The sequence below is a fragment of the Geotrypetes seraphini genome, chromosome 4, assembly GCF_902459505.1.
Source record: "Geotrypetes seraphini chromosome 4, aGeoSer1.1, whole genome shotgun sequence".
Taxonomy (NCBI): Eukaryota; Metazoa; Chordata; class Amphibia; order Gymnophiona; family Dermophiidae; genus Geotrypetes; species Geotrypetes seraphini.
Window position 1 is genome coordinate 285,027,768 of NC_047087.1, and position 26,708 is coordinate 285,054,475.

The window sequence follows — 26,708 nt, forward strand, 5'->3', positions numbered from 1 at the left end:
CCTGATGGGGCAGCGACGACGATCGGGCAACAGCAGCGGCAGTGATCAGTAAGGAGGGAGGGAGATGCTTGGTGCAGCAGCGGCAGCGATCAGTAAGGAGGGAAGGAGGGAGATGCTTGTACGGGGCGGTGGCAGCGATCGTTAGTAAGGAGGGAGGGAGTGCGATCGGTGACCGTGCACGTTCCCTCCCTTAACTGTGGAGTCAAGGCCATTCACCGCTCCACTGTTTTTTCCCCACCGTTTTGGCAGGTTACTCGCGGCTTACCGTGGGTAACAGCCACTGTGTCATTCTCTAGTCAGGAGTAATCTAAGGAAATACTTTTTTGCAGTAATGGTGGTAGATGCATGGAACAGTCTCCCGGTAGAGACAGAGACTGTGTCTGATCTCATAGAGGAGGAAGAGATAATGGTTACTGTGGATGGGCAAACTAGATGGGGCATTTGGCCTTTATCTGCCATCAAGTTTCTATAACCATAAAGCTCTATGACATCATAATGCAGGTGTAAAGAGCCCTAGCCAATAGGGAGAGGAAGAGATAATGGTTACTGCAGATGGGCAGACTGGATAGGCCATTTGGCCTTTATCTGCCATCATGTTTTTATGTTTCTGTGTTTCTATGTAATATGGCCGCCTAAGGGAACAGCTCTGGAGCCTCCATTGGTAGCACGCTGTTTTCTGCCAGTATAATGGTCTTGCTCACAAAGGGGGAATGCGGTTCAAAGGCCTTTCAATCAGTACCAGTTCTGGGCAAAATGAAAAAAAAAAAATATTTACTTATTCTCGCAACTGGTGAGATATTTTGAGTGATACTTAGAGGCCTTTTTACTAAAGCTTAGTGCAAACTAATAGGCATTATCATGCATTAAGTGCTATGTGACCCATAGGTGAAAAACAGAAGGTACAGCATTTAGCAGTGCTAAGCTTTAATAAAAGGGCCCCTTGATTCAATGGATATGTTCGCAACTGATGTCACATTTGACAAATGCTGTTTCCTCAGTTACACATTTTTCTATTCCTTGCAGCATTTAATTTTTTTTTTTTTAAATAATTTATATTCTGCATAGCCTACAATTCTATACAGATTACAAATTATTCAGATACTCAAGTATTTTTCCCTATCTGTCCCGGTGGGCTCCCACTCTATCTAATGTACCTGGGGCAATGGGGATTAAGTGACTTGCCCAGGGTCACAAGGAGCAGTACGGGATTCAAACTCACAATCTCAGGGTGCCGAGGCTGTAGCTCTAACCACTGCACCACACACTCCCATTAGTCTAGAGCAGGTGTAGGGAACTCCGGTCCTCGAGAGCCATATTCCAGTTGGGTTTTCAGGATTTCCCCAATGAATATGCATTGAAAGTAGTGCATGCAAATAGATCTCATGCATATTCATTGGGGAAATCCTGAAAACCTGTCTGGAATACGACTCTCGAGGACCGGAGTTCCCTACCCCTGGTCTAGAGTCTCTTACTGGACTCTGGACAACTGGTGGGGCTGGGCTATCCATTTGTAGTGTTGTGTGTAAAAGGAAGTGTGAATGTGTTGTATGTAAGTATTCTTGAGTAGCTTTCAATATCTCTGGATGATGGGATGTTATCTGTAATTTGAGCACTCGATATATATCAAAAACCAAAAATACAAAATATCAATCAATTAAAGGTTTATTCTTTGAAAGTGCATGCCACTATAACACTGCGCACAGATATATGGGAAGGGAAGGAAAAGGATCTCAGAAATCCAAATCATGAACAAGATTTACATCCATTGGTTATTACTGGATTGAATTTTCTTTCATTGATCCAAAAAACCTTCATAAAATCCTTTTTAGATACATTACTACAAAAGTCTTTCTTTATACTTTTTTTTTTTAACTTCTTTCTCTATTTATCTTTTATAATCCTTTTGACTGATTTTTATTTTAATTTAAATTATTTTTAAATGGCACTTGATATGTCGGATTGTAACAGCTATTAATACAAAAGTGTAACAGAATCCTTACGAAAAATATAGAGTGAGTAGCAAAAACTCCACGATGGTTGCTTTAAGCATGCAACATCCAAATCTACACCAAGAACACTTATCTTGAGCAAATGCACTCTCCGCTGTGGATCGTGGTCAGAAGCCAACCTAGCTCTTTGTAAACCACTATCTAACAGTAGATTTTGATGTTGCATGCTTAAAGAAAAACAAAAAACTGTGGATACAGATGTTCTGGAGATAATCTATTGTATGCTGACATATAAAAACATGAAAATTCAATGAAAAAAGTACAATGATAAATACAGTGCTAAAAATCCAACCAGACCCTACACGGTCTGTGTTTCAGCAAACATGCCTTCCTCAGGGGTTTGCACCATTTTTTTGCTGCTTTAGCTTGTCTGCGGTGTTCTTTGTTCACATGTTTAAAGACAATAGACTGTTTTCAGTCCAATTCTTTATATGCGAGTTTGCAAACCATTGGACCTCTGAGGAAAGCGTGTTTGCCGAAACACAGACCGTGTAGGGTCTGGTTGGATTTTTACCACTGTATTTTTATCATTGTACTTTTTTTTAATTGTATTTTCATAATAAATTATCTCCAGAACATCTGTATCCACAGTTTTTTGTTTTTGCTTTCATCGGAGGATTGTATTTACTGTGGATCATTGGGTCTCCCCATTTTTCTTTGCTGTGCCACATGCTTAAAGCAACCATCGTGGAGTTTTTGCTACTCACTCTATATTTTTCATAAGGACTCTGTTGCTCTTCTAACTGAAACCAACAGGGTGCAGATTGATACAGGACCTGGTGCACCAAAGATAACACTTTGAACGGAATTTTTGGTTCGATCGGCAACCAATGAAGGCTTTTCAGTATAGGGGTTATATGTATTTATTTCTTTAAAAATTTATATACCGCATAAAAACTATGCGGTTTACAAAATTAAATGCATACATATTAAAAACACTAAAACATGTTTCGACAGAATAAACACAACAAAAACATCAACTATTTATTTATTTATTTATTCAATTTTTCTATACCGTTCTCCCAGGAGAGCTCAACGGTTTACTTGAATTTATTCAGGTACTCAAGCATTTTTCACTATCTGCCCGGCGGGCTCACAATCTATCTAATGTACCTGGGGCATTTAGTGACTTGCCCAGGGTCACAAGGAGCAGCATGGGTTTGAACCCACAACCCCAGGGTGCTGAGGCAGTAGCTTTAACCACTGCGCCACCTTCTTTCAAATGCATCCAACAAGATGGAAAGACACAATCCCATAAAAACATAACAGGAAGGTAAGACTTCAGCAGCAAATAGGATTAGCGCATGAAGGCATTAACAAATAATTGTGTTTTCACCATTTTCTTAAAATTCAGTCTCCCATCACAAAATTGCAGAATACCAGGCAGCGCATTCCAAAGCTTGGCACCTGCTACCAGGGCAGGATTAACCAATAGGCCAAGTAAGCACATGCCTAGGGCCCGAAATGGTCAGGGGGGGCCTGATGAAGGAGGGCATCAACATTGTTTTTTCCAAATGCCGATGGGCCCCTCCAGCATCGATCGGCAATGCGGTCCCCACCCCGATCGGCAACGCACCCCCCCCCCCCATTGACGGAAAGCAATGCGGGTAAGAAAGGCAACGTGAACTGTAATTGTGCAAGCGGTGCTGCTTGCCCAAAGCTTCTCTCTGACACAGCTTCCTGTTTCCGCCTGGGCGAATGGTGGGGTGGGACAGGGCAGGGGGCCCAGTGTACTTGTGTGCTTAAGGGTCCTCAACAAATTAATCCTGCCCTGCCTGCTACAGACAGCATTTTTACCCCAAACGTAACATGAGAGACTAACATCTTACCCTCCAAATTCAACTTTATACCATTTTCAGATCTCAAACATTGTTCTTGTAACCCCACTAATCGGCCTAGCTGCTGAATTCATCAGCACCTGTAGTGCTTTCAACTTTGTCTTAGCCTATCCTAGAAATAACAAATTAACAATTGTTCAATCTAGCTCATAACAAACATTGGACTACAGTTCTGAAATCACTAATTGTCAAAAGTGGTTTAAGCCTATACGATATTCTAAATTGTGCATAGCCTTTCTGAATAACGTTCATTATCTGCTTCCCCAAAGTCAAAGCTGAGTCTAAGCAGACTCCCAGGATTGTAATTTTCTCCTTTACCTTAATCTGTTCAACTCTTGAAAGGATAATTTCTGGTGGAACAGGATATGCTTGATATATAGATATATAGCTATAAGTAAGTGGCAGCCAAGAAGGAAAAGTTCATTAAAATACTTTCCTAAAGTTTGGGCAACTTTTGAGGCTTTCATCTCCCTGGCCTCCTTATATGCCTGAGACACTTATGTAATTTTTCTGCAGCAATGCACAACACAGTACAGCAACTGCTCTTACTTTATTAAGAATAGCCTTACTGGGTCAGAACAATGGTCCATCAAGCCCAGTAGCTCATTCTCACAGTGGCCAATCCAGGTCACTAGTACCTGGCCAAAACCCAAGGAGTAGCAATGTTCCATGCTACTAATCCAGGGCATTTAATTTATATTACAGGCAACTTGTTCTTAGGTTTCAGTCTTATAGAGAAATTATTCAGAATCTATCAAACAGGATTCAGCAAATATACTTCAAGCTGTGTCCCTTATGTTTCTCAATAGTATTGTTTTGGTCCTCAGTGGCCCCACCATGGACTCAAAATATTTTCGTAGTCCCTGGCTTTATGTGTCTATTCGTCATCGGACCCATAAACTTGATCCATTTTTAAATTATTTTTAAATATCTATTTTTAAGTTAGTTTATAATAAATAGTGACAGTACTTAGCTTAGTGGTCTGTTTTAGGGATACAGGCAAGCAGTGACTTCCCCTGTGTCTTTCTCAATAGCAGACTAGGAACTTTTCCTCTAGGAAATTGTTCAAAACTTTCTTAAAACCATCTACGCTACCTGCTCTTACCACATCCTTTGGAAACATGTTCCAGAGCTTAACTATTCTCTGAGTGAAAAAATGTTTTCTCCCATTGGTTTTAAAAGTATTTCCCTGTAACTTCATCGCGTGTCCCCCTAGTCCTGTGTTCTTCAACCACCGGTCCATGGACCAGTGCCGGTCCACAGAAATTTCCTGCCGGTCCACAAGGCCAGCACGTGCATCAGGCCCAAAACAGTGTTCTTCAACCGCTGGTTCACGGTGTGATCGATGCGACGTTATCTTCGAGCCAGCTCCCTCTTCCTAACTGATTCAATGCACAAAGCCACGGGCAGTGGCTCCTACGGGCATCCTGCGCCTTAACCGGAAGCCTTCTCTGAAGTTGCAACATCAGAGGGAAGGCTTCCAGATGAGGCACGGGACGTGCAAGGTGCAATTAGTACTATTATGGGGGTGGGGTCTGGGGGTGGAGATTGGGTAGAGATGGGCGGGGTCTGGCCCACGACTTAGCCCAGTGTTCTTCAACCGCCGGTCCACGGACTGATGCCGATCCACAGAATAATTCTTTTATTTCTGCCGGTCCATAGGTGTAAAAAGGTTGAAAAACACTGCCCTAGTCTTTGTAATTTTTGACGGAGTGAAAGATCGATCCACTTGTACCCGTTCTACTCCACTCAGCCGTCTCTTTTCCAAGCTGAAGAGCCCTAACCGTTTTAGTCTGTCCTCATACAAGAGGAGTTCCATCCCCTTTGCCATCTTGGTCGCTCTTCTTTGAACCTTTTCCAGCACCACTATATCTTTCTTGAGATAAGGAGACCAGAATTGAACACAATACTCCAGATGAGGTCGCACCATGGAGCGATACAGGGGCATTCTGACATTCTTAGTCTTAGGGCTCCTTTTCCGAAGCCTCATTAACGGCTTTATCGCGCGCACCTTTTTAGCGCGCGCTAACCCCTGCGCTTGCTGAAAAACTACCGCCTGCTCAAGAGCAGGCGGTAGCAGCTAGCGCGGTTGGCAAATTAGCGTGCGCTATTACGTGATAAACCACTAACGAGGCTTCGTAAAAGGAGCCCTTAGTTTTGTAGTATTCTTTGCTCAATAAAAAGGAATGAACTAAAAAATGTAGATATTATTTAAAGCCTTTAAGGGGAAAATTCTATAAGAGGCACCTACATAAATAGGCGCCTAAATTAGACAACTAGCATACCCCCCCCCTTTATGAAGCTGTGTTAGGGTTTTTTATTGCCCGCAGCGGCAGTAAAAGCTCCTACGCTCAAAGGAATTCTATGAGCATCGGAGCTTTTATCGCCATGGCCAACGATAAAAAACCTTAACACAGCTTCATAAAAGGGGGGTTAATTAGTAAATTGGCTTCAATTATGAACTTTAACAAGTTCCTAAATGAAAAAAATAAAAATTAATCGGAAGATAGGCACCTACCCTCTTATGCATGATCTTACAAACAAACTAGACATATTTACATTACATTACATTAGTGATTTCTATTCCGCCATTACCTTGCGGTTCAAGGCAGATTACATCCAAACTAAAACAAGAATTACATTTCAACTTTGAAGTAATAGATTAAGTTTCAAGTTTCAAGTTTATTGACTTTTAATATACCGACCATCAACAAGTATCTGGCTGGTTTACAATAAAAATTTTAAAAGTTAAATAATTAAAAAATAATGAAAGTGCACACCAAGGACGTAAACAGGACAGACATGAAAGTGAGGGAAAAAGGGAGAAGGGGGGGAGAGTTACATGTTACAAGAAGAAGGGAGAGAGAGGGGAGAGGGTAAAACATATGATGAGATAAAATTTTAAGGGAGAATTATGGGTTTTAGATAATGTTTGGTAACTAGAAAAATTAGAGAGTACTAAGGGTTTATAGAGTGTTGGATGTTGGGCAGCAAAGAACGCGAATAGAATGGTAGGTATGATAAAGAAGGGAATCACGAGTAGATCGGAGAAAGTCATAATGCCGTTTTATAGAGCGATGGTCAGACCACACTTGGAATACTGCGTCCAGCATTGGTCTCCATACCTAAAGAAGGATATCATACTGCTAGAGAGGGTGCAGAGACGAGCAACAAAGCTGGTGAAAGGTATGGAGAACCTGGATTATGAGGAAAGACTTAAGAGACCGGGGTTGTTCTCCCTTGAGAAAAGGAGACTACGAGGGGATATGATCGAGACATTCAAAATACTGAAAGGAATCGACAAAATAGAGCAGGAAAAAACGTTATTTACAATGTCCATTGTGGCACGGACAAGAGGACATGGGCTGAAGCTAAGGGGGGACAAGTTCAAGACAAATATCAGGAAGTTCTGCTTTACGCAATGTGTGGTGGACACCTGGAATGCTCTCCCAGAAGAGGTAATTGCGGAATCCACCATTCTAGGATTTAAGGGTAAGTTAGATGTACATCTCCTTATGAGTGGCATGAAGTGACATGGGTAGGGGTAGGCTAGATGCACTTCTCTTTACGAGAAGCTTGGAGCGATATGGGGACCAAAACTATGCCAGGGTACACCTGGCGGGGCCTCCGTGTGTGCGGATCGCCGGACTTGATGGACCTAGGGTCTGTTCCGGAGATGGCGCTTCTTATGTTCTTATGGGTTAGGATTGTTGTGCTGGATAGGTTTCACGTGTTTTTTTGAAGAGTATGGTTTTAATTTCTTTCTTGAAGGTTTTGTAATCTGTGGATGAAGATAACAGAGTGGTGAGTTGTTTGTCCAACTTAGCTGCTTTGGAGGCTATTAGGTTGGTCATAAAGGGTTTTTTTTCATTTGACATTTTTGGATGGTGGGTAATATTTAGGGGTGGAAAGTGACTTAGGCACCTCTAGGTGCGATTCTCTAAAGGATTTATAACGTCAGCCTGTAAAACCCTAGCCTACATTACAGATACTGCTGAGCGCCATTCTGTAATTGGCGCCTAACTTTAAGCTCCTATCTTTTTGTAGGTGCCTATTACAGAATCTGGCTCTGTGTCCAAGTCCCTGCTTAATCCTGTTTTTCAAAGAGGCCAGCCCAGTACACAGTAGCCTAATAGTTAGAGCAGTGGCCTGAGATCAATAGAAGCCAGAGTTTAAATCCCATTGTAGCTATAGTTTCAGATTAAGCCAAGTAGACCTGTGGTGCAGTGCTCCTATAGTGAGCACCTCGAACAGGAATCCAGGACACATCTCACCTGGCTATTGCCCTCATGAGGCTCTTCCACTTTCTTCTTTCACCAGCCTTCCTCAAGATTAGTTTCTTTGAAAGAAAGGATCAAATCCTCCTTGCACCAGATTTTATAATTCCCTCCAAGCTGCAAAGAAACCTCCTTCTGCTATTGGGATTAACTTGAAAGTCTCCCCCCCCCCATTACATCATACATGAATCGTGCATGTATCTCTAGATCAGAGGTCCAGAATGTTCTACACGTTACTCAATGGAAGACACCCTGATACAAAGTTATTGGCAAACTTAGGACTACGGTATTTTGAATTTTAATGCTCAAGCCTCTGAAACACCTTTTGAATTCCTCCTCCATTTATCTGGTGATTTCTGCTCCTATGAGAATCTGGAAGGATTAAATTCAGTTAGAGTGGCTCCTCCTGGCCAGATGTGGGAAAATGAGAAGAGGTACATTATGTTAATACAGCGAAGTCTTCCTTTTCAGTAGCTGGTCCAGTTATATGGCATGCTATACTTGGGAATTTGCATTTATGTGAAAATGTTTTGAGGTTTAGGATATTGTTAAAAACTCTCCCCCCTTTTATGAAGCCACCTTAGGTTTTTTTATCACCAGCCGTGGCGGAATTAGCTCCAACACTCACGAGTGCCATACCTAATACTGCAACGGCTGGCGATAAAAAAAAGCCTAATGCAGCTTCATAAGAGGGCCCCCTCCGGGTGTTATTTCTTTGTCCAGGCATTTTATTGAACATTGAAAATCTGGGAATTAAGGGAGCTGTTTTATTTATTACAGTTTATGTATGATGCAGATGGTGTATGTAAGTTTTGTGTTTAAGGTTATTATAAATGTTTGTTTTTATTGTAAGTTACCTAGGGTTTAGGCGGATAATAAATAAAATAGCTTTCTACTACTTGAACTCTAGGGCAGCTGATGCATTTGCCGGTGTACAGCACATCCTCCATGACTTTCTTGTGAGAAGCATGTGTTTCAAATGTTGCATGGCATTCTTGTGGTGAACTCCTAAGCAAGTGTTTTAAATCTAATCTAATATTTGTGTGTCGGCAACACCTAAACAGGCTCTAGGCAACTTGAGGAAGGAAGGGAAGTATAGGGTAGGGAGGGAGGAAGGAGCGGAAGGGGGACAGGAAACATAAATCCTAGATGAATTAAGTAAATGTTATAGGGCAGGTTTTCTCAACTTTTTCAAGCCAAGTACCCCCTAAGCCTAACAAATACCAACCGAGAACCCCTGCCCAAGCTCCACCCCAGATCCTACCCACATAATAATAGTACTAATTGTAACACAATTTCTTCCATCCATTTTTCATATACACACAATATCATCTTATTAATACACAATGGTAACCGCAAAACTAAAAAAACACAAAGCACACTGTACGCACAAAAAATGTTAATTATTTATATTCGGAGGGTTTTCAAAGAGGTCAGGGTAAATGACTTTAAAATATGCAGTCAGTAACAACTATAGAAAAATAGGCTTGTGAGCCGGCCGTGTGCAGCTTATGAGTCACTGCACATGCCATCATGGCCCATCCCTACACGGAGTTGCTGCTTGGGGGAGGGGGAGGGATGGTGGCTGGGTCAGCTTCAGGGTGGGGGTGGTGCAATGGGTGGGCAGACGGGGAGGCAGGGAAGGATTCCTGCCGGTGGCGGCTTGAGCAGGGGGCAGGGAGGGATCCCTGGCAGCGACCAGGCCGTGCATCCTCAACAGGTGGGGTACGCACCGTGTGTTGAGAAACACTGTTATAGGGCACTCGGACTATATCAGAAGAAACCCCGCTCCTACTTCCTTTCCCTTTTCCCCCTCTCGGTGCTCCTCCATAAAGTCCTAAGCTCCAGTTACTTACTTCCTCTGCTCATATTTTAATAATAATATTTTAATAATAATAATAACAGTTTATATACCGCAGGACCGTGAAGTTCTATGCAGTTTACAATAATTAAAAGATGGTATAAATGAGTGAGCTTAGCAGAGTTAAAAGCTAGTGATTAACAGCTCTAGGGATCAGTTATTGTGGAGAAAGAATTGTACGGGTCAGCTGCCTAGGTACTTCAGGAACAGATATGTTTTTAGGCATTTCCTAAATTCCTCATAAGTAGTAGGCGTAAGCAATTGTTCTACATCTTTACCCCATAATGCTGTCTGATGTGAGAAAAGGCGTTGATGATGTCTTTTGAGTTTCCATCCTTTAACTGGAGGGGAAACAAAATTCAAATGTGAGCTTCTCTTATGTCTGTTGGCTGAGAAAGAGAAAAGGTCAGTTATATATTTAGGGGCTAGACCAACTAGTACCTTAAAGCAAAAACAATCAAATTTTAAACTTCACACGTGCCTCCATCGGCAGCCATTGGAGCTGTCGATAGTAAGGTTTCACATGATCGAACTTCTTCAGCCTGACAATCAGTTTGACCGCTGCATTTTGCACCAGTTGTAATCATCACATATTCTTTTGGGAAATTGCCAAGTAGGCAATATTACAGTAATCAAGTTGACACAGGACGAGAGGTTGTACCAGAATTCTAAATGCTGACATGTCGAAATATGCTCTAATGGACTGAAGCTTCCAGAGAGTGGAAAAACCCTTTCTGATTAAGGAGTCTACCTGGTCTTTCATGGTTAGGCTCTGGTCTAGTGTTATACCCAATACCTTCATAGTAGACTGAATAGGATAACTAAGTTTATTGATGCATAGTGATATTTTGTTGTTAAGCGGGTGTGGCAAAGCTACAAAAATTTTGTTTTTTCTGAATTAAGTTTCAGTCTGAATTCAGTCATCCATTGCTCCATCAAATTTAGTACTTCTATTGTTTTGGGAGTAATTTCTGAGAGAGAGTTAGCGAGTGGGATAATGATCGTAAAGTCATCTGCATAGCTAAATAGTTTTATCCCCAGCTGGGTCAATTGCGCACCTAATGAAGACATGTAGACATTGAAAAGCAATGGGGATAGTGGTGACCCCTGCGGTATGCCAGATGGATTGCTCCAGGTATCAGAGAGATTGTGATTAAAAAGTACTTGATAGATGCGGGACATATGGAAGCCTCAAAACCAGTCTAACACCTCTTCTCTGATACCAATTGCATCTAAGCATTATAGCAGTTTCCTATGGTCCACTAAGTCAAAGGCAGAGCTCATATCAAATTGCATGATCAGGGCATTAAGGCCCTTACTGAACAAGAGACGCAGATTATCTAAGATAGCCGCAATTACTGTCTCAGTGCTGAACAAAGGTCTAAACCCAGATTGATTTCATGTAAGAGAGAGAACTGGTCAAGATATTCCATCAATTGGGTATGTATCAAGCCTTCCCATCTCTACTGCTCAAACACTAGGGCATCTCCATAGTCCTTGTCCTCCTGCACCTCTATTCAGTCTAGAATGCAGCATCTATACACATTCTGGAACTACTGTACTCAAATTTAGCAGGTACATGCAATGTTTAGAACTACTGAGGCTTCAGGTCCATACAGACCAGGCTCGTGCTGCTGATTTGCAGACTAATCAGAGACAAAGGGAACAGCAGCAGTTCTTTAAAAGTATATTCTTCTATACAAATCTGCAAAGACGTACTGCATTATTTCTGGTGTTCCAAAACATCTAGAGACAAGGCTTCATAGAATTATTTGACTTTATTTCTAAATCTTATTGTTTATTTTGGCATTGTTACGATTCATATGGCTAATTCCCCTCCCAAATCTGTTAACACTCTTGACTCATCTGCGATTGGATCTGACTCTGCATATTCAATCTCCTTGCAGTTGCAAGTCTGTTGGCTCTTCAACTCTCTCAACTTGGCTCCACCAGGGTAACACCCAATTCACAGGTAGCTTTCTCCCGGGTCCTTTTGTTTCCATCCTGAAGCTAGAACAGCGCTCAACCTTTTCCACTGATTCAGCCTTATCTAGCAACTCACCCCAACTGATACTGGACTTTTTCTAGCAGTTATCCGTTGAACCTAAAAGGAAGCCAAGAGTCCAACTTCACTTTTGGATGACACTATTTTCCCTTTAGGCACCCTTCTTCTCTTCAGGGGTATCCTCTTTTCTTTTGGGGGGTATCTTTCTTTATCCTTTCTAAAACCAGATTGACTCTCACCTCAATTATCATAAGTTTTCAACTCTCAGGGGAAAGTTCTAACTAGCGTTATGGGAATAACATAGATTTTTGGCCAAATAGTCAAAATGTTAATTAGCAAAAACATGCATTAATTGAGAAGCATAACTAAATCATATAAGAGAGCCAAGGTTTTAATTGCAAAAGGCTCCTGTTTACGAAACATGTTGCCATGTTTAATGAAGATGGAATCAGATTATTTGAAATTTTGAAACTTCATGAAATCTTTATTCTTTGAAGGATTTGTTTGAGTGATGTAAATTTTATTTTATATGTTGTTTGTGATGCTTGTATTTGACTAATGTTTTATTGTTATCCGCCTAGGAATTTAATAAGCAAGAAGCAAATTATTTAAAATAAATATTATTTTGCACAGAAATATTATTGCATTATGTTGCAATATGAACAGTCTAGCACTTAACTCTTTGTTCCAGCACACCCTTAGTTCTTCATACTCTGCAGCTGTTTTGTTTTTTTTCTTTTAACCCTTCAACAAAGGCAGTAAAGAGTTGTGGGTACTTCATGCTTGCAATAAAATAAAGAAAAAGGTCTGAAGGCCCTGATTCTATAAATGGCTCCTAGCCAATTTCCACACAAAACTCAACATTTACTTGGCTTAAATGGCATGAAAATTGAAAATGCCACTAAAATCCAGTTACAAATGATTAATTAAAATTTTGTGTGGAAATTGGCATGGCACCTACCCACGCCTACCCGAAAAGTGGGCCTGGTTAAGGGGCAGAGTTTGGCCAAAGAATAACTTAGGCGTTGGTAGGTAAAGAAACATAGAAACATAGAAGATGATGGCAGATAAGGGCCATAGCCCATCAGGTCTGCCGCCCACTCTACTGACCCACTCCCAATTCTACTATCCTAAGGATCCCACTCCTGGTGACAGGTTCCCTTGGCTTAACCCTCTAAGGGATCTCACGTGGGCATCCCATTTGCTCTTAAATTCTTGCATACTGTTTGCCTCGATCATTTGCACCGGGAGCTCGTTCCAAGGATCAACCACTCTCTCGGTGAAGAAATATTTCCTGGTGTCGCCATGAAATTTCCCGCCCCTGAGTTTGAGCAGATGCCCTCTTGTGGCTGAGGGTCCTTTGAGAAAGAGAATCTTTTCTTCCATCTCGATACGGCCGGTAATATACTTAAACGTCTCGATCATGTCTCCTCTCTCCCTACATTCCTCGAGTGAGTACAGCCACAAATTTTTCAGCCTTTCCTCGTACGATAGATCCTTGAGCCCCGAGACCATCCTGGTGGCCATCCGTTGCACCGACTCTACTCTCAGCACATCTTTTCAGTAGTGTGGCCTCCAGAATTGCACACAGTATTCCAAATGAGGCCTCACCATGGTTCTGTATAATGGCATTATGACTTCAGGCTTCCGGCTGACGAAACTCCTGCGGATGCAACCTAACAACTGTCTTGCCTTAGATGAAGCCTTCTCCATATGACCAGCAGTTTTCATGTCTGTGCTGATGATCAGTCCCAAGTCTCGTTCTGTTGAAGTTCTAGCTAAGGTCTCACCATTCAAGGTGTAAGTATCTGTGTTAGGCACCAATAAATTATGCCAGGAAAACCTCGGCCTAATAAACCGGTGCCTAACATTATGACACCTAAAAAAGTTGGCCTGATGAATCCACAGAAAGGCGATAGTCCAAGCAAGAGAGACACTGTGGAAACAGATGTTCCCGATGTAGACTTTATTATTCCAACAAGATAATCCACAATTGTGAGCAATAAAGATGATCCACACCTTTGTATCATAAAGAGGATCCAACACAGTCCGTGTTTCAACCAAATGTCTTCCTCAGTGGGCCTTTTCAAAGGATTAGTGGATATAATGGCCTATGTCTGTGTGTGGCAAAATGTTTCCTCTAGCGATGCTTCGAGAAAATGCTCACAGATGTGGATTATCTTAGTGGAATAATAAAGTCTACATCAGGAACATCTGCTTCCACAGTGTCGCTCTTGTTTTTAACACTAAGACACCTACTGGTGTCGCAGCTGAGTTAGGCTAGTAGGTGCGATTTTAAAAATGACGCCTACCTTTGTTGCGGCAGGTGCTGTTTTCAACGGCGCCTACCCATTTAGATGCCACTTATAGAACTGGGCTCAAAATTTGGCCTCAGAAGAATGAGCTAAGCTTTTAGGCCTACTCGGAACCAGTGTTAATGCCCGGGCATTAAAATCCCCTGTACTCGGCCTTTGTGTCTTTTCGCACTTCTTCGCTAACACTTTAATTACCATGAGATTAAAATGAGCTTATGTTTATGTTCATTAAAATTTAGTATATTACCAGTGGTGTGCATAGTTAAAAACCGAGCTTCATTTTGCTATTATTATTATCACCTTAAATTGGGGTTTGATTTAGAAACATAGAAACATAGAAAGGTGACGGCAGAAAAAGGCTACAGCCCATCAAGTCTGCCCACTCTACTGACCCACCCCATTAAGTCTTGGTGCTGCTCGACCCACGTAGGGATCCCACTGGATGTCCCATTTATTCTTAAAGTCGAGCACGCTTGTGGTCTTGATTACCTGCGCCGGAAGTTTGTTCCAGTGATCTACCACTCTTTCTGTGAAGAAATACTTCCTGGTGTCCCCACTAAATTTCCCTCCTCTGAGTTTGAGCGGGTGCCCCTTTGTGACTGAGGGTCCCTTGGGAAGGAATATATCGTTTTCCACCTCGACACGACCTGTGACGTACTTAAAAGTCTCAATCATGTCACCCCTTTCCCTGCGCTCCTCTAGAGAGTAGAGCTGCAATTTGCTCAGTCTTTCCTCGTATGAGAGACCCTTGAGTCCGGAGACCTTCCTAGTGGCCATTCTCTGGACCGACTCAGCTCGAAGCACGTCTTTACGGTAATGTGGCCTCCAGAATTGCACACAAGAGAGCACCAGTGATGGTGTGCAGGCCGAGGCATTTGTACCTTTGTCTTATATTGTGAAGCGCCAGAGTTTTTCTCCCTTCGCTGATCCTCACACTGAGGTGGCCTCTATCACTGCTAATTCATTTGTTCATTTGTTGATTTAGCTTTATTATTGTTATCATTAATTTAATTTAGGTGTGTTATCTTGCATTTGCATTCTCAGAACCCTTAGACTAGTGCAGTGGTTCCCAACCCTGTCCTGGAGGAACACCAGGCCAATCGGGTTTTCAGGCTAGCCCTAATGAATATGCATGAAGCAAATTTGCATGCCTATCACTTCCATCATATGCAAATCTCTCTCATGCATATTCATTAGGGCTAGCCTGAAAACCCGATTGGCCTGGTGTTCCTCCAGGACAGGGTTGGGAATCACTGGACTAGTGTTTGCCTTAATGATTGAATCATTTTTATATAGAGCATCCAGAATTTCACACACAAGTTTGTGTCAAAGCTGCACTAAGTTGTGTACAAAGCATACCAGATTTTTGGTTCATTTTACTAAGCTGTGCCTAACATGTACCTAACGCAGCAAAATTAGCAAAACATTCTAGGTTAATTTTGCCAGCTACTTGCACTAAGGGCGGGATTCTGTCGAGGACACCGATTTCTGCAGCCGCCTAAGAAGTGGCTGAGAATTGCACACCAGTGTCCTATGCTGTACAGAATTGCGTCTGCCCTAAGGGACAGATGCCCAACCCTGCCTAACCGGCCCAATTCTCTAACTGGCGCCCATGCCACAGGCGCTAGTTACAGAGTCACACCCGATCCTTTGCCATCCGATGAGGGGCTGTGGTAGGGAACTCACCATCCCCTCCTCCCTGTGAAGTTGGCTGTCAGGAGAGATGCCCACTCCCTCCTGCCGGAACCCCTGAGCCCCCACGCATGAAATAAGCCCGGTAGGAGAGATGCCCACTCTGTCCTGCCCCAGAACCCCCTCCCAAAGCAAGATGGGCAGAAGGTATGCCCACTCCTTCCTGTCACCACCCCCTGATCTCAAAACCCCTCAACCTGAGCCCTCCCCCACCACCTCCCCAAGGCTCAGGCCCCCCCCACCCCTATCTCTACCCCCAATATCCCTTCCCCCGTTCCTTTCAGTTGAATGTCTGGCCGGAGGGATGCTTACACCCTCTAGCTCAGTGTTTTTCAACCTTTTTTGGGCAAAGGCACACTTGTTTCATGAAAAAAATCACGAGGCACACCACCATTAGAAAATGTTAAAAAATTTAACTCTCTGCCTATATTGACTATATATAAAGTAATTCTCTTGAATAGGAATCAAATAAACACAAAGAAAGTATTTTATAATTACTTTATTACGAAATAAAAATTATAAAATACTTTATTCAGTGCGAAACCTGCGCCTGTTTGGCTGAACACAAAGCTGATATTCTGGCTGGAATCGAAGAAAGACACACACGTAGCTCTTCGTCAACAGCTCTCAGTCTCTCTCTGTATTTGGTTTTTATAGCATACAAAAATAGACAAATATACCCTCCATCCTTTTTATTAAACCACAATAGCAGTTTTTAGTGCAGGGAGCTGCGCTGAATGTCCAGCGCTGCTCTTGACGCTCATAGGCTCCCTGCGCTAAAAACCACTATTGCGGTTTAGTAAAAGGTGACCATATTGTAAAATATAGACAGCAGATATAAATTCAGAACTGTGCATAGTAAGTGAAGGGAAGTTTTCATCTCTGGGAATTTACCCAGTTAACTATTAAGTTATTTGGGCAAATTCCTTTGAAAACTGTGGTAATACTGCCTCCACTTTGCTAAATATAAAAAAAAATCACTTTTCCTACCTTGTCTGGTGATTTCTGGTTGCACTTTCTTCTTCTGACTGTGCATCCAATCTTTCTTCCCTTCTATCAGCCTGTATGCTTTCTCTCCTCCACACCTCATTCCCTCCCCCAACTTTTTCTTCCTCTCTTCCTGACCTTTCTTTCTTTTTTTCTGTTTCTCTTCTTTCCTTCTGTTTCCCTGCCTGCCCCCTTTCTTTCTTTCTCCCTGCCGTTCCCCAAGCCACTGCCGCTGCCATCGGGGAACAGGACCCACCAATGGATAACAGGCCCCAAAGCCGACGCCGACGCATGCTCTCCCTGACGTCAATTCTACAATCGGAGAGGAAGTTCCGCCCAGCCAGGCAGTGATTGGCTGACCCGAACTTCCTCTCCGACTGCAGAATTGACGTCGGGGAGAGGAAGACTGATTGGCCCGATAGATTAGATCGCCAAGACAAAGTGAGTCCTGGGTGATCGACTCACTTTGCCTTGGCGAGCTACTGGCGCCCCTGCCTCGGGCCCCCTGTCAGCTCCGGGCCCGGCGGCCCTGCGGCACACCAGGCAACATCTCGCGGCACACTAGTGTGCCGCGGAACAGCGGTTGAAAAACACTGCTCTAGCTGACCAGCCCACCACTCTAAAATGGTGGGCTTTCTCCTTCCCGGTGCATTCTGGGATGCACCAGGGAAGAGCCTAAGACTATGATTGGCTCCGATGCCTAAGGACCCTCCCATAGGCACCTGGGCCAAACAGATTCTTAGACCTCCTTTCCAGTGCATTCTGAGATTCAGTGTGAGTGACCTAAGACTCCAGTTGGCCCAGGTGCCTAAGGCCTCTCCTATGGGAAGGGCTTTAGGCATCTGAGCCATCCATAGCCTTAGGCTCTTCCCCAGTGCATCCCAGAATGCACTAGGAAGGGGAAGGCCTGCCATTATGAAGTGGCTGGCCAGCCAGCCAGAGGGTGAGCATCCCTCAAGCCAGACATTCAACTGAAACAGGGGTAGACTTAGGGATGCAGGTGGGGGGACCTGAGCCGTGGAGGGATGTTGGGGGGTCGAGTTCGGGAGGTGGCGGCAGAAGAGAGTAGGAATTTTATTGACCTATACTTCAAGCATTTATCGTGGCCCGAGGGAAACACTTAGCCTTGGGCAAGCTTAAGTGTCCTGACACATCTCTCTGTACCTGCAACAGACCTGCCTCGGGTTTTTGGTTTTTTTTAAAAACATGCATCCTGATTGACTGGTTAGACAGCGGTAGGACGCCTATCACTACCTAAAATCTGGACTCTGTTAATAGAATTTGCCCCTAAGCATGTGATATTTACTTGTTCCTATATTTTGTTGGAGGGGCCCTCTCAGGGGCAGAGAGAGGGCATGGAAGCACTAATCAGCCAGCACACTGACATGACCACTGTGCTAACTTGCTAGCATTTGAGCTCTTACCCTCAAATTCTGTAGTGTGCCTAAAGTTAAGTGCCTACATCATCATGTCTAGCCAATGTGGGCACCTAACTTAATTGAGTAATAGGCTAAATTGAAGCTGATAATCGTCACTCAGCACCTCTTAATTGGCACTAAGTGGAGTTAATTGAAAGGCACCTAACTTGGTGGGCATGATTCTAAAATAGTAGGCATCTAGTGCATAGTTCAAGTTTATCAAGTTTCAAGTTTATTATAAAATTTGATTAATCACTTATTCCAAATTCTAAGCGATGAACAAATCAATAAAATCACAAATATTGGGGAAACAAACATAACTAACAAAAAAACCTAAATCTTACAAAATATAATAAACACTATTTTTATACACATAATAAAAACATGAGGAAAGAATGGGAAAAGAAATACAATCTGCTTAGTAGAAGAAAAGACATTTAAGGTTAAAAACAATAGGAAGGGAAAGAAGAAAGGATCTCCAAAGATATGAAGATAAAATGAAACTCCTAGACAGTTCTTTTAGTCATTAAATGCATCTTTAAAAATAAAGCTTTTGAATTTGCTCTTAAATTTCTCCAAATTCTTTTCCTCTGTTAAGTAAATTGGAAGGGAATTCCAAGTTTGAGGAGCTGTAAAGGAAAAGATGAAGTGTCGTCGTGTATTAATAATTTTAGGGGAGGGGATGATTAATAAATGGTGGTCAATAGACCTCAGTAATCTGGCTGAAGTAAAAGGAATCAATAATTTGTAAATGAAAGCCGGGGTTTTATATATCAGAGATTTAAAGGTAAGCAAACTTAATTTGTACATTATGCGATGTGCGACAGGAAGCCAGTGTGCTTTTTTTAAGTAGAGTTACATGATCAAATTTCTTGGCTTTCATAATAAGTTTAATTGATGCGTTCTGGATGATCTGCAAATGTCTAATTTCCTTTTGAGCTATTCCTTTTAATAGGGCATTACAATAATCGATTTTTGAAATAACCAAGGAATGGATTAATCTATTCAAAGTTAAAAGTGGGCGTGGCTTGGGATGGATCATTGTCACTTTTTTAGTTAGGAGCTTTTTTTTTTGAGTTGGGTGCCCAACTTAGGTGTAGCATTTAGGCCAAAATAGGATACACCTAAACGTTAGAACACTTAGTATCATTTAAGCACCCAAGCGTCACCTCTTCTCCCCCCCCCTCTCTTCTCTGCATTTCTCAAATTGTACGTCACCTTGAACCTACTTAGGCATAGAGCGACTCACAAATTGTAGATTAGATTAGAAGTGCGATTCTATAATGGGCCCCTAAATTGTATAGAATCGCGCTCAACGCCACACCAGTCAGCGCTGATTTTTTAGATGACAAATACATTATCAGGCCCTTAGTGACTCCTAAATAGGAGGCAGTAACTGACAAATTCTATATAGTTCTCAGGCCCTTAGTGACTCCTAAATAGGAGGCAGTAACTGACAAATTCTATATAGTTCGCTTAAAGTTAAGTGCCTACTTTGGTACTCCTAACTAAATTGATTAATAGGCTTGATTGTAGCCAATAATTGGCACAATGCCTCATAATTGTTGTTAATTGGACGTCATTGACAGGCTCCTAACTCAAAAAAAGCAATTCTATAAAAAGTAGACGCCTTGTTCAAAGCGCCTACCTAACAGTGGGTGTGGTTAGGGGCAGATCTTGGGTGTTTATTTTAGTTACGTGCCTCTTTTTGAATTAGGTGCTTAACTTAACTTAGGTGCAGGTATTTAGGCGAAAGAAACCCTGGCGTACCTAGCAACACCTAGCAATATCTAACACCACTTAGGCAGCGCTAAGCGTGATTCTATACATTGCACCTAACTTTTATAGAATTGTGCTTAGTGCCTCACTAGTTGGTGCTGAATTTTTAAACAATCTATATAGAATCAGGCTCTTAAGTGCTCCCGCACTCATTTTTTGGAATAAATAGACTGAATAAACGACTGTATCATAGTAACATAGTAAATGACGACAGATAAAGACTTGATTGGTCCATCTAGTCTGCCCAATTTATAAATCTGCCAATTTATAAATCTAGTCTGCCAATTTATAAATTAAATTGTCCTTTTTCCTAACTATTTCTAGGCCAGAATCCGAAGCTCTGCCCGGTACTGTGCTTAGGTTCCATGTACTGGAGTCTCCATCAAAGCTCACTTTAGCCCATCTCAACCATCCCAGCCATAGAAGCCGTCCCCAGCCCATCCTCAACTGAATGGCTAGTACTGCCCTTAGTTCTTCAATATATATCATTATTTTCTATTAAAGATCCTCTGTGTTCATCCCATGCTTTTTTGAACTTTTTCTCCACAGTACCTTCTTTGGTTTTAGACATTTCTTGATGATTTTCTTAGCCAGAGATCCAGATTCTGAACATGTCCAAAATTGGGATTTGGGTCCCCACCCTCCATTCTTTGGGGAACTGCCCTCCTCATTACTCCCTTTCCTATGGATGCCATAATGCTAAATCCAACTCTCTTCTTAGCAGTTACAAACTTGCAAAATATATCTTAAGTCAACACCCTGATCAGCATGCTTTTCGTATCAAACAGATGTTGAGTGATATGGTTTCACATTATTAGCTTTATTGCATTATTATTGCTGTTATTTATGGTCATTGTTATTGCTTTCGGTGTTTTTAACTTTAGATCTGACTGTATGCCTGTCACCAGTGATCTGCAGTGAGTCATTCATTCATTCGTTATTATGATTCTTACCAATGAACTTCAAATATGTGCCCTATAATGTCTGTGGTGGTTTGAGTTGTGTTGAATCTGTACCATATTTAATTTTGTATGTTTTACTGTAATCCGCTTTGAATAAAAGTGGAATATAAATAATGAACTATAAACTATAAATCTCCTTTACATATAAACTATAAATCTCCTTTGCATAGACCACGCATGGGTTCTTTCAGGCCCTTCCTACTGGTTTGGTTTCTGGTTTGTTTAGCTCTTTAAATGTTTTGAAAGCAAACGTTTTTGTGGCATTTCAATCTGGGAGTTGATTTTTGGATGCCATGGAAATCACTCTTTTTTTTTTCCAGAGCAGAAAACACAGCTGTAGTGGGATTGGGGTGGGGAAGGGAAGTGAAATAGTTATTTGTGTAAACAGAAAACCACTGGAATTAGCAAGTGCGGAAGGGATTTTATTTTTAAACAACACAGCTTTCCGTGTGCAACCATTGAGACAAAAAAAGGATCAGGTCTCAACTTGTGCTGTTTTGTTGGGGGGGGGGGGGATACTGCTAATGATTTGGTTCCTTTTAACTTCGTTTCCCTTCCACCATCAACACAATTACATGCCACCTAAACTTGTCATGTTAGTGTCACTTTTACAGTTTTGTGCTGATTTTTTAAGGGAATTGCTAAATAGAAGCAACAGGATCTGTAAGTACAGATATTCTCCAAAAGATCCAAGGTTCAAGTTTAATCAGTGTTTACTATCACATGAGTGATAACCACCTAAAAGTAAATTAGAAATAAGAAAAGAAATATAGTGTGTGCACCTCCAGATCTAATCCCGTGGAGCTAGTGACCATAGGATCTATCAAACGCACTTCAATTTTCCACTCTCACGCTTATATATGACTAAAATGTCTTTGGTCAGAAAAGTCTAGCAGACAACAAAACTATCCTCACCAAACCATGTGAGTAGGAAGGAGGGTCACCATAGACCACTACAAAGGCTTGGTATTGATTCATGAGATTAAAAGTTCAGCTGGAATTCTTTGACCAACGGTTGGTTTTTTTTTGGGGTTTTTTTTTTTTTTTTAATATATGGAAAGCGGCATTTCTGCATTTGTGACATACCAAATTGAAATAAAATAAAAACAGCCTCTTTTTTTTTATTGGATTAAATACATTTTTGACTAGCTTTCGAAGGCAATACCTTCTTCTTCGAGTCAGAAAAGAACAAAAGTTGACAAATAAAGGAATATGCAAGTGGAACATGAAAACATAAGGTTGGAGAGGCCTCACCGGGGGTTCCTGTCTACCCCCCTTCCCCCCCTCTTTCCCCCTCCAAACAAACACCGACACCAGGGTTAACTTTCCGCTAAGGAGTTTATTTATTTATGACCGTAGCAAAATATTTAACATAATCACATTTATGTTCATAATTAACATGATTAATATGATAACATTGGAATAACCATAACTTGAAAACATACCGAACTTCAAATCATCCTAACTTGTACTAGCCCTCGGGGAGGGGTCTACCACCCTACCAAGCGGGGCCCAAACTGGGGGGTCCATCAGCACTGCATATAAGTAGGCACTGCCGTTCAAGCGAATGCTCTACTCCCGCTTGGCCCGAGCCGCCGTCCAAGCGTCCCGGGCCCCGTTGGCTGTCGCCCCTGATCGCCGTCCAAGCGATTGGGGGGGGTAGCGATGGTCCATCCTCTGCTTGCCCCTCCGTCCAAGAGGGGCCTCTCACTCATGAGGGGGTAGGAGCCCTCACTTTAAAGCGGCCAATCCTATCCCCCTCCCCACTATTCCCCCTCCCCGCTTGTGTTGGGTTTTCCCCTCCCGCCATCTGCAACTACCTTCCTTCCTCAAGCTTGGGTATGGATGGGCGGGAGTTCGCTTTCCCCGGTGCGCCGCAAGAGAAATGGCTGCACCGGGGGAGCCTCTTTTAAAGTTTCCCGTTGCCCCTCCCCTCTGCCTATCCTTGCCTGGCCTCTTGTCCTATCCTGCCTCAGTCCCCCCCTGGAGCCCCCCCACCTTATGCCAGCCCCCCCGCTAATCGCTCTTGGGGGCTTCTTTCCAATTACAGCCTCACAAGGAAAGGTAGGGGTGAGAAATGGATGGGTGACCAGAGGGCGCCAATGCAGTATTATATAATTCGATAGGAAAACCTGATCTTTAAGTCCTGCCTGCTGAAATATTTCAACAGAAAAGAAAGTGGGGCGGGAACTGTGCGCATCAACCTGTGACGGGGTTTATTTGCATGTGTGTTGTATTTAATAAATGATTTGAAACTCAATATTAGTCCATACAGTATATCCTTATAGTCACTTGGGGCTCCTTTTACAAAGGCGCGCTAGCGGTTTAATGCGCGTAATACTGCGCGCGCTGCCTCCTTTTAAGCAGGCAGTAGTTTTTGGCCAGCGCAGGGCTTAGCGCATGATGATAAGTCGCGCGCGTTAACCCTGCTAGCGCACCTTTGTGAAAGGAGCCCTTGAACTATCTTGTGAATCCTTTTGGACTCTCTTATACCCGACACTGTCCGTATTTCAGCTACAACACTGAAGCCCGTGTCAGGGATGTGGGTAAACAATCTAAAACAATACACATGTATAGAAATAAGAACATAACCAAAAACCAAAAAAAAGTGTTAATAACAATTTACTAAAAAGGCTGGCAGATTAGTAACATAAAAATGATAAAACCAATGCTTTAATGACATTAAAAGATTATGAACGATAATAACAGTGATAAAAACCTTAAAGTAAATGCTTATTAATAACACCGTCACAGGTGGTTGTGTACAGTTCCCTCCCCACTTTTTTTCTTGTGTTATTATTCACCGTGGGGTCTTTGGCTCTTTTTTTTGTGTTAAAATAATTCAACATTTTAACTTCAATGGTTTTATTTATTTAAAAGATTTATGAACCGCTTAAAACTAAGCGATGTACAAAAACATTACATACACAGTCTCGAAACAGAAACAATAAAATACAACAGATTTCTCTTAATACCAAAATACCAGAAATCAGAAAACAAAACAGTAACCACAGAGTTTAGAGAAAGGCAGACATCTACAAATAATTGTGTTTTCAATCACTTCTTAAAGGACATACGATTTTTGCATACTCTCATTGTACCTGATTGAATTCCAGAGATTTTTTTTACCATCAATGGAAAAAATAGACTTTTTAGATTTTGCATAACGAATCCCATTTTCTTTTAGACTGATTAGTGACATTCCTCCCTCAGATCGCAAACATCTGGCAGGTTGATAAAACGTCCCACAAATTCTGAAAATAAGTAGGAGCAGAGGAGTGCAATATTTGATGGATGACTGATAATGCTTTGTAACAAATCCTCTGCTGAAGAGATAACCAGTGTAGAACTTTCAGAATTGGAGTAATATGGGCGACCCTAGGGATGCCCATTATCAATCTAGCAGCTGAATTCACAAGGTTGTACAGGTTAAAATGCTTTCTTTGCCAATCCAAGATAGAGAACATTACCAAATAACCAATCCGAGACAATCCAAGATAGAGAAGATTACCAAATGACCAATCCGAAACAATAGAAGCGCCTGAACAACAAAGCAAAAATCTATGGGCAGAAGCATTGGTTTCAATCTAAATAAGATATGCACAAATAAGTGGCAGAATCCCAAAATGCAGCAGGATTGAATGCTGTGTGCTCCCAGGGCTTTCTCCAGGTCTGCCTTAATAATGATGTATGGACTTTTCCTCTAGGACTAAAGGACTCAGTTGTGGTTCCTAGGCTCTGGAAACCTCACAGATATTTTCTGAGGTCTTGAAAGCTTGTGCACTCAGGGTTTTGTTGTTTTTTTAAAAGATATCACAACCTACAAAAATATCAGTTTTCCCTAGGACTAGCATAGTGACTGGTGCTCTCACTGAAGGTATTCTGAAACAATCACAAAGTCCAACATGACTTTTTTCTCCAGTGCAGAGCTAATCACATGCCCAACCATGAAATGAGTAGACAAATTTATTGATTGATTTAACAAACTTGTAACCGCGTAAACCTAAGCGTTTTCCAAGGTACATAAGAATAGCCTTATTGGGTCAGACCAATGGTCCATCAAGCCCATTCTCACGGTGGCCAATCCAGGTCACTAGTAAAACCCAAGGAGTAGCAATATTCCATGCTACTGATACAGAGCAAGCAGACTATGGACTTTTCCTCCAGGAACTTGTCCAAACCTTCCTTAAAACCAGCTATGCTATCTGCTCTTACCACGTGTTCCAGAGCTTAACTATTCTCTGAATGAAAAATTTTTTCCTCCTATTGGTTTTAAAAGTATTTCCCTGTAACTTCCCTATACTTACAAATTCATAATTTAACAAATACCATTTTAAAATGGACATAAAAATCTTAATGTAACATTACAAAAGCATCACATTAACAAATAGCTTTTATCTACTTCATGACAAAACAACCTTGTACAGAGATGGACAAAAGTCCCTGGTACTGGCTTTCCCTTTTTTAATATAAGCTATTAAGAATGGGGTCAATACCAGGAGATCTGAAAATATTTCTCTTGCATAGATCTATAAAATGTGTTTGAGTTACATTGAACCTTATGCTCTCTAAATCTCCATAATTATGATTGCAGTATGTAAGAGTAGATACCATTTTGGAACTGAGCATTTCTTCAGTTATTTAATATATGTGGTAAAAGATGTTAAGATGCCTCTAGAAAGGCTGAAAAACCCGAGCTTATGGTAAGGATCTCGAAGAAGAAAAAATCCTATCGCATACTTTTGAAGAGAGTAAAGAGGAACTAGACGGAGCAGGAAGGCTAAGGAAAGGAGTGGAAGTCTGGAGGAGAGAAAGATGCTGATGGATGGATGACTGTTCAGAACTAGTGGTAGGGTTCTGAGTCATGGACAGAAGGCCTAGAGTAGAGGTAAAAGACAAAGTTCACCTTTAAGGTCCTCGACCAGAAGTCAGCAGAGAAGCCATCAGCTGTTAGCATTAGGTACTGGAACTTAGGTCAGTGGTGAAGGTCTTAGGATCGGTGGTAGAGGAACTGTCAGCCAGAAGCAGAGGCAGAGAGTAAGATTGGTGTGAAAGGCCTAAAGGTCACTTATGGCAATCACTCATGGGCAATAGGTGACATCATTTCACTGACCTTTCTTTCTTTATCTTTGTTACTGCCTACAGGGAGCTCTATGGGAATAACATCACTCGTGTCAACAAAAACGACCTCTCTGGACTCAAACAGATGCGCGTTTTGTAAGTTTGTTTTTTCAGTCTTGTTCATATGTATGGTCTCTGCCAGAACACACTGTCTTAGGGAATCCTGAGAAAAGTCGACGTTTGCCTGCTTTCATTTTCTAAGGGCGCTGTGCTTCCAAAGCAGAATGAAAAAGCTCAGAGGCCTGAATAAATTACTAGATGTTCCATCCACGGGCAAAAAGTTCAAGAAGAAAACCTTTAAATATTCATCATCCCAAACTGGGCAGACTGCTGGCACCCCCCGGGGCACTACTTGTGCGCCGGCTGCTTTGACAGCATGTGCTTTGCTGGCTTCCTCGCCGCCAGTAACAGAGCAGTGTAGTGTTTGACGTGAGATAGCTGCTG

General features: G+C 42.0%; 1 protein-coding gene across 1 annotated transcript in view; it reads left to right on the forward strand.

Moving 5' to 3' along the window:
* Window positions 1–26,708, forward strand: part of SLIT1 (slit guidance ligand 1) — a 606,757-nt gene that overhangs the window by 89,425 nt on the left and 490,624 nt on the right. The window contains exon 2 of the mRNA XM_033941251.1: window positions 26,289–26,360. Within this exon, the coding sequence (XP_033797142.1) occupies window positions 26,289–26,360 (72 nt within the window). The remainder of the gene's footprint in view (window positions 1–26,288; window positions 26,361–26,708) is intronic.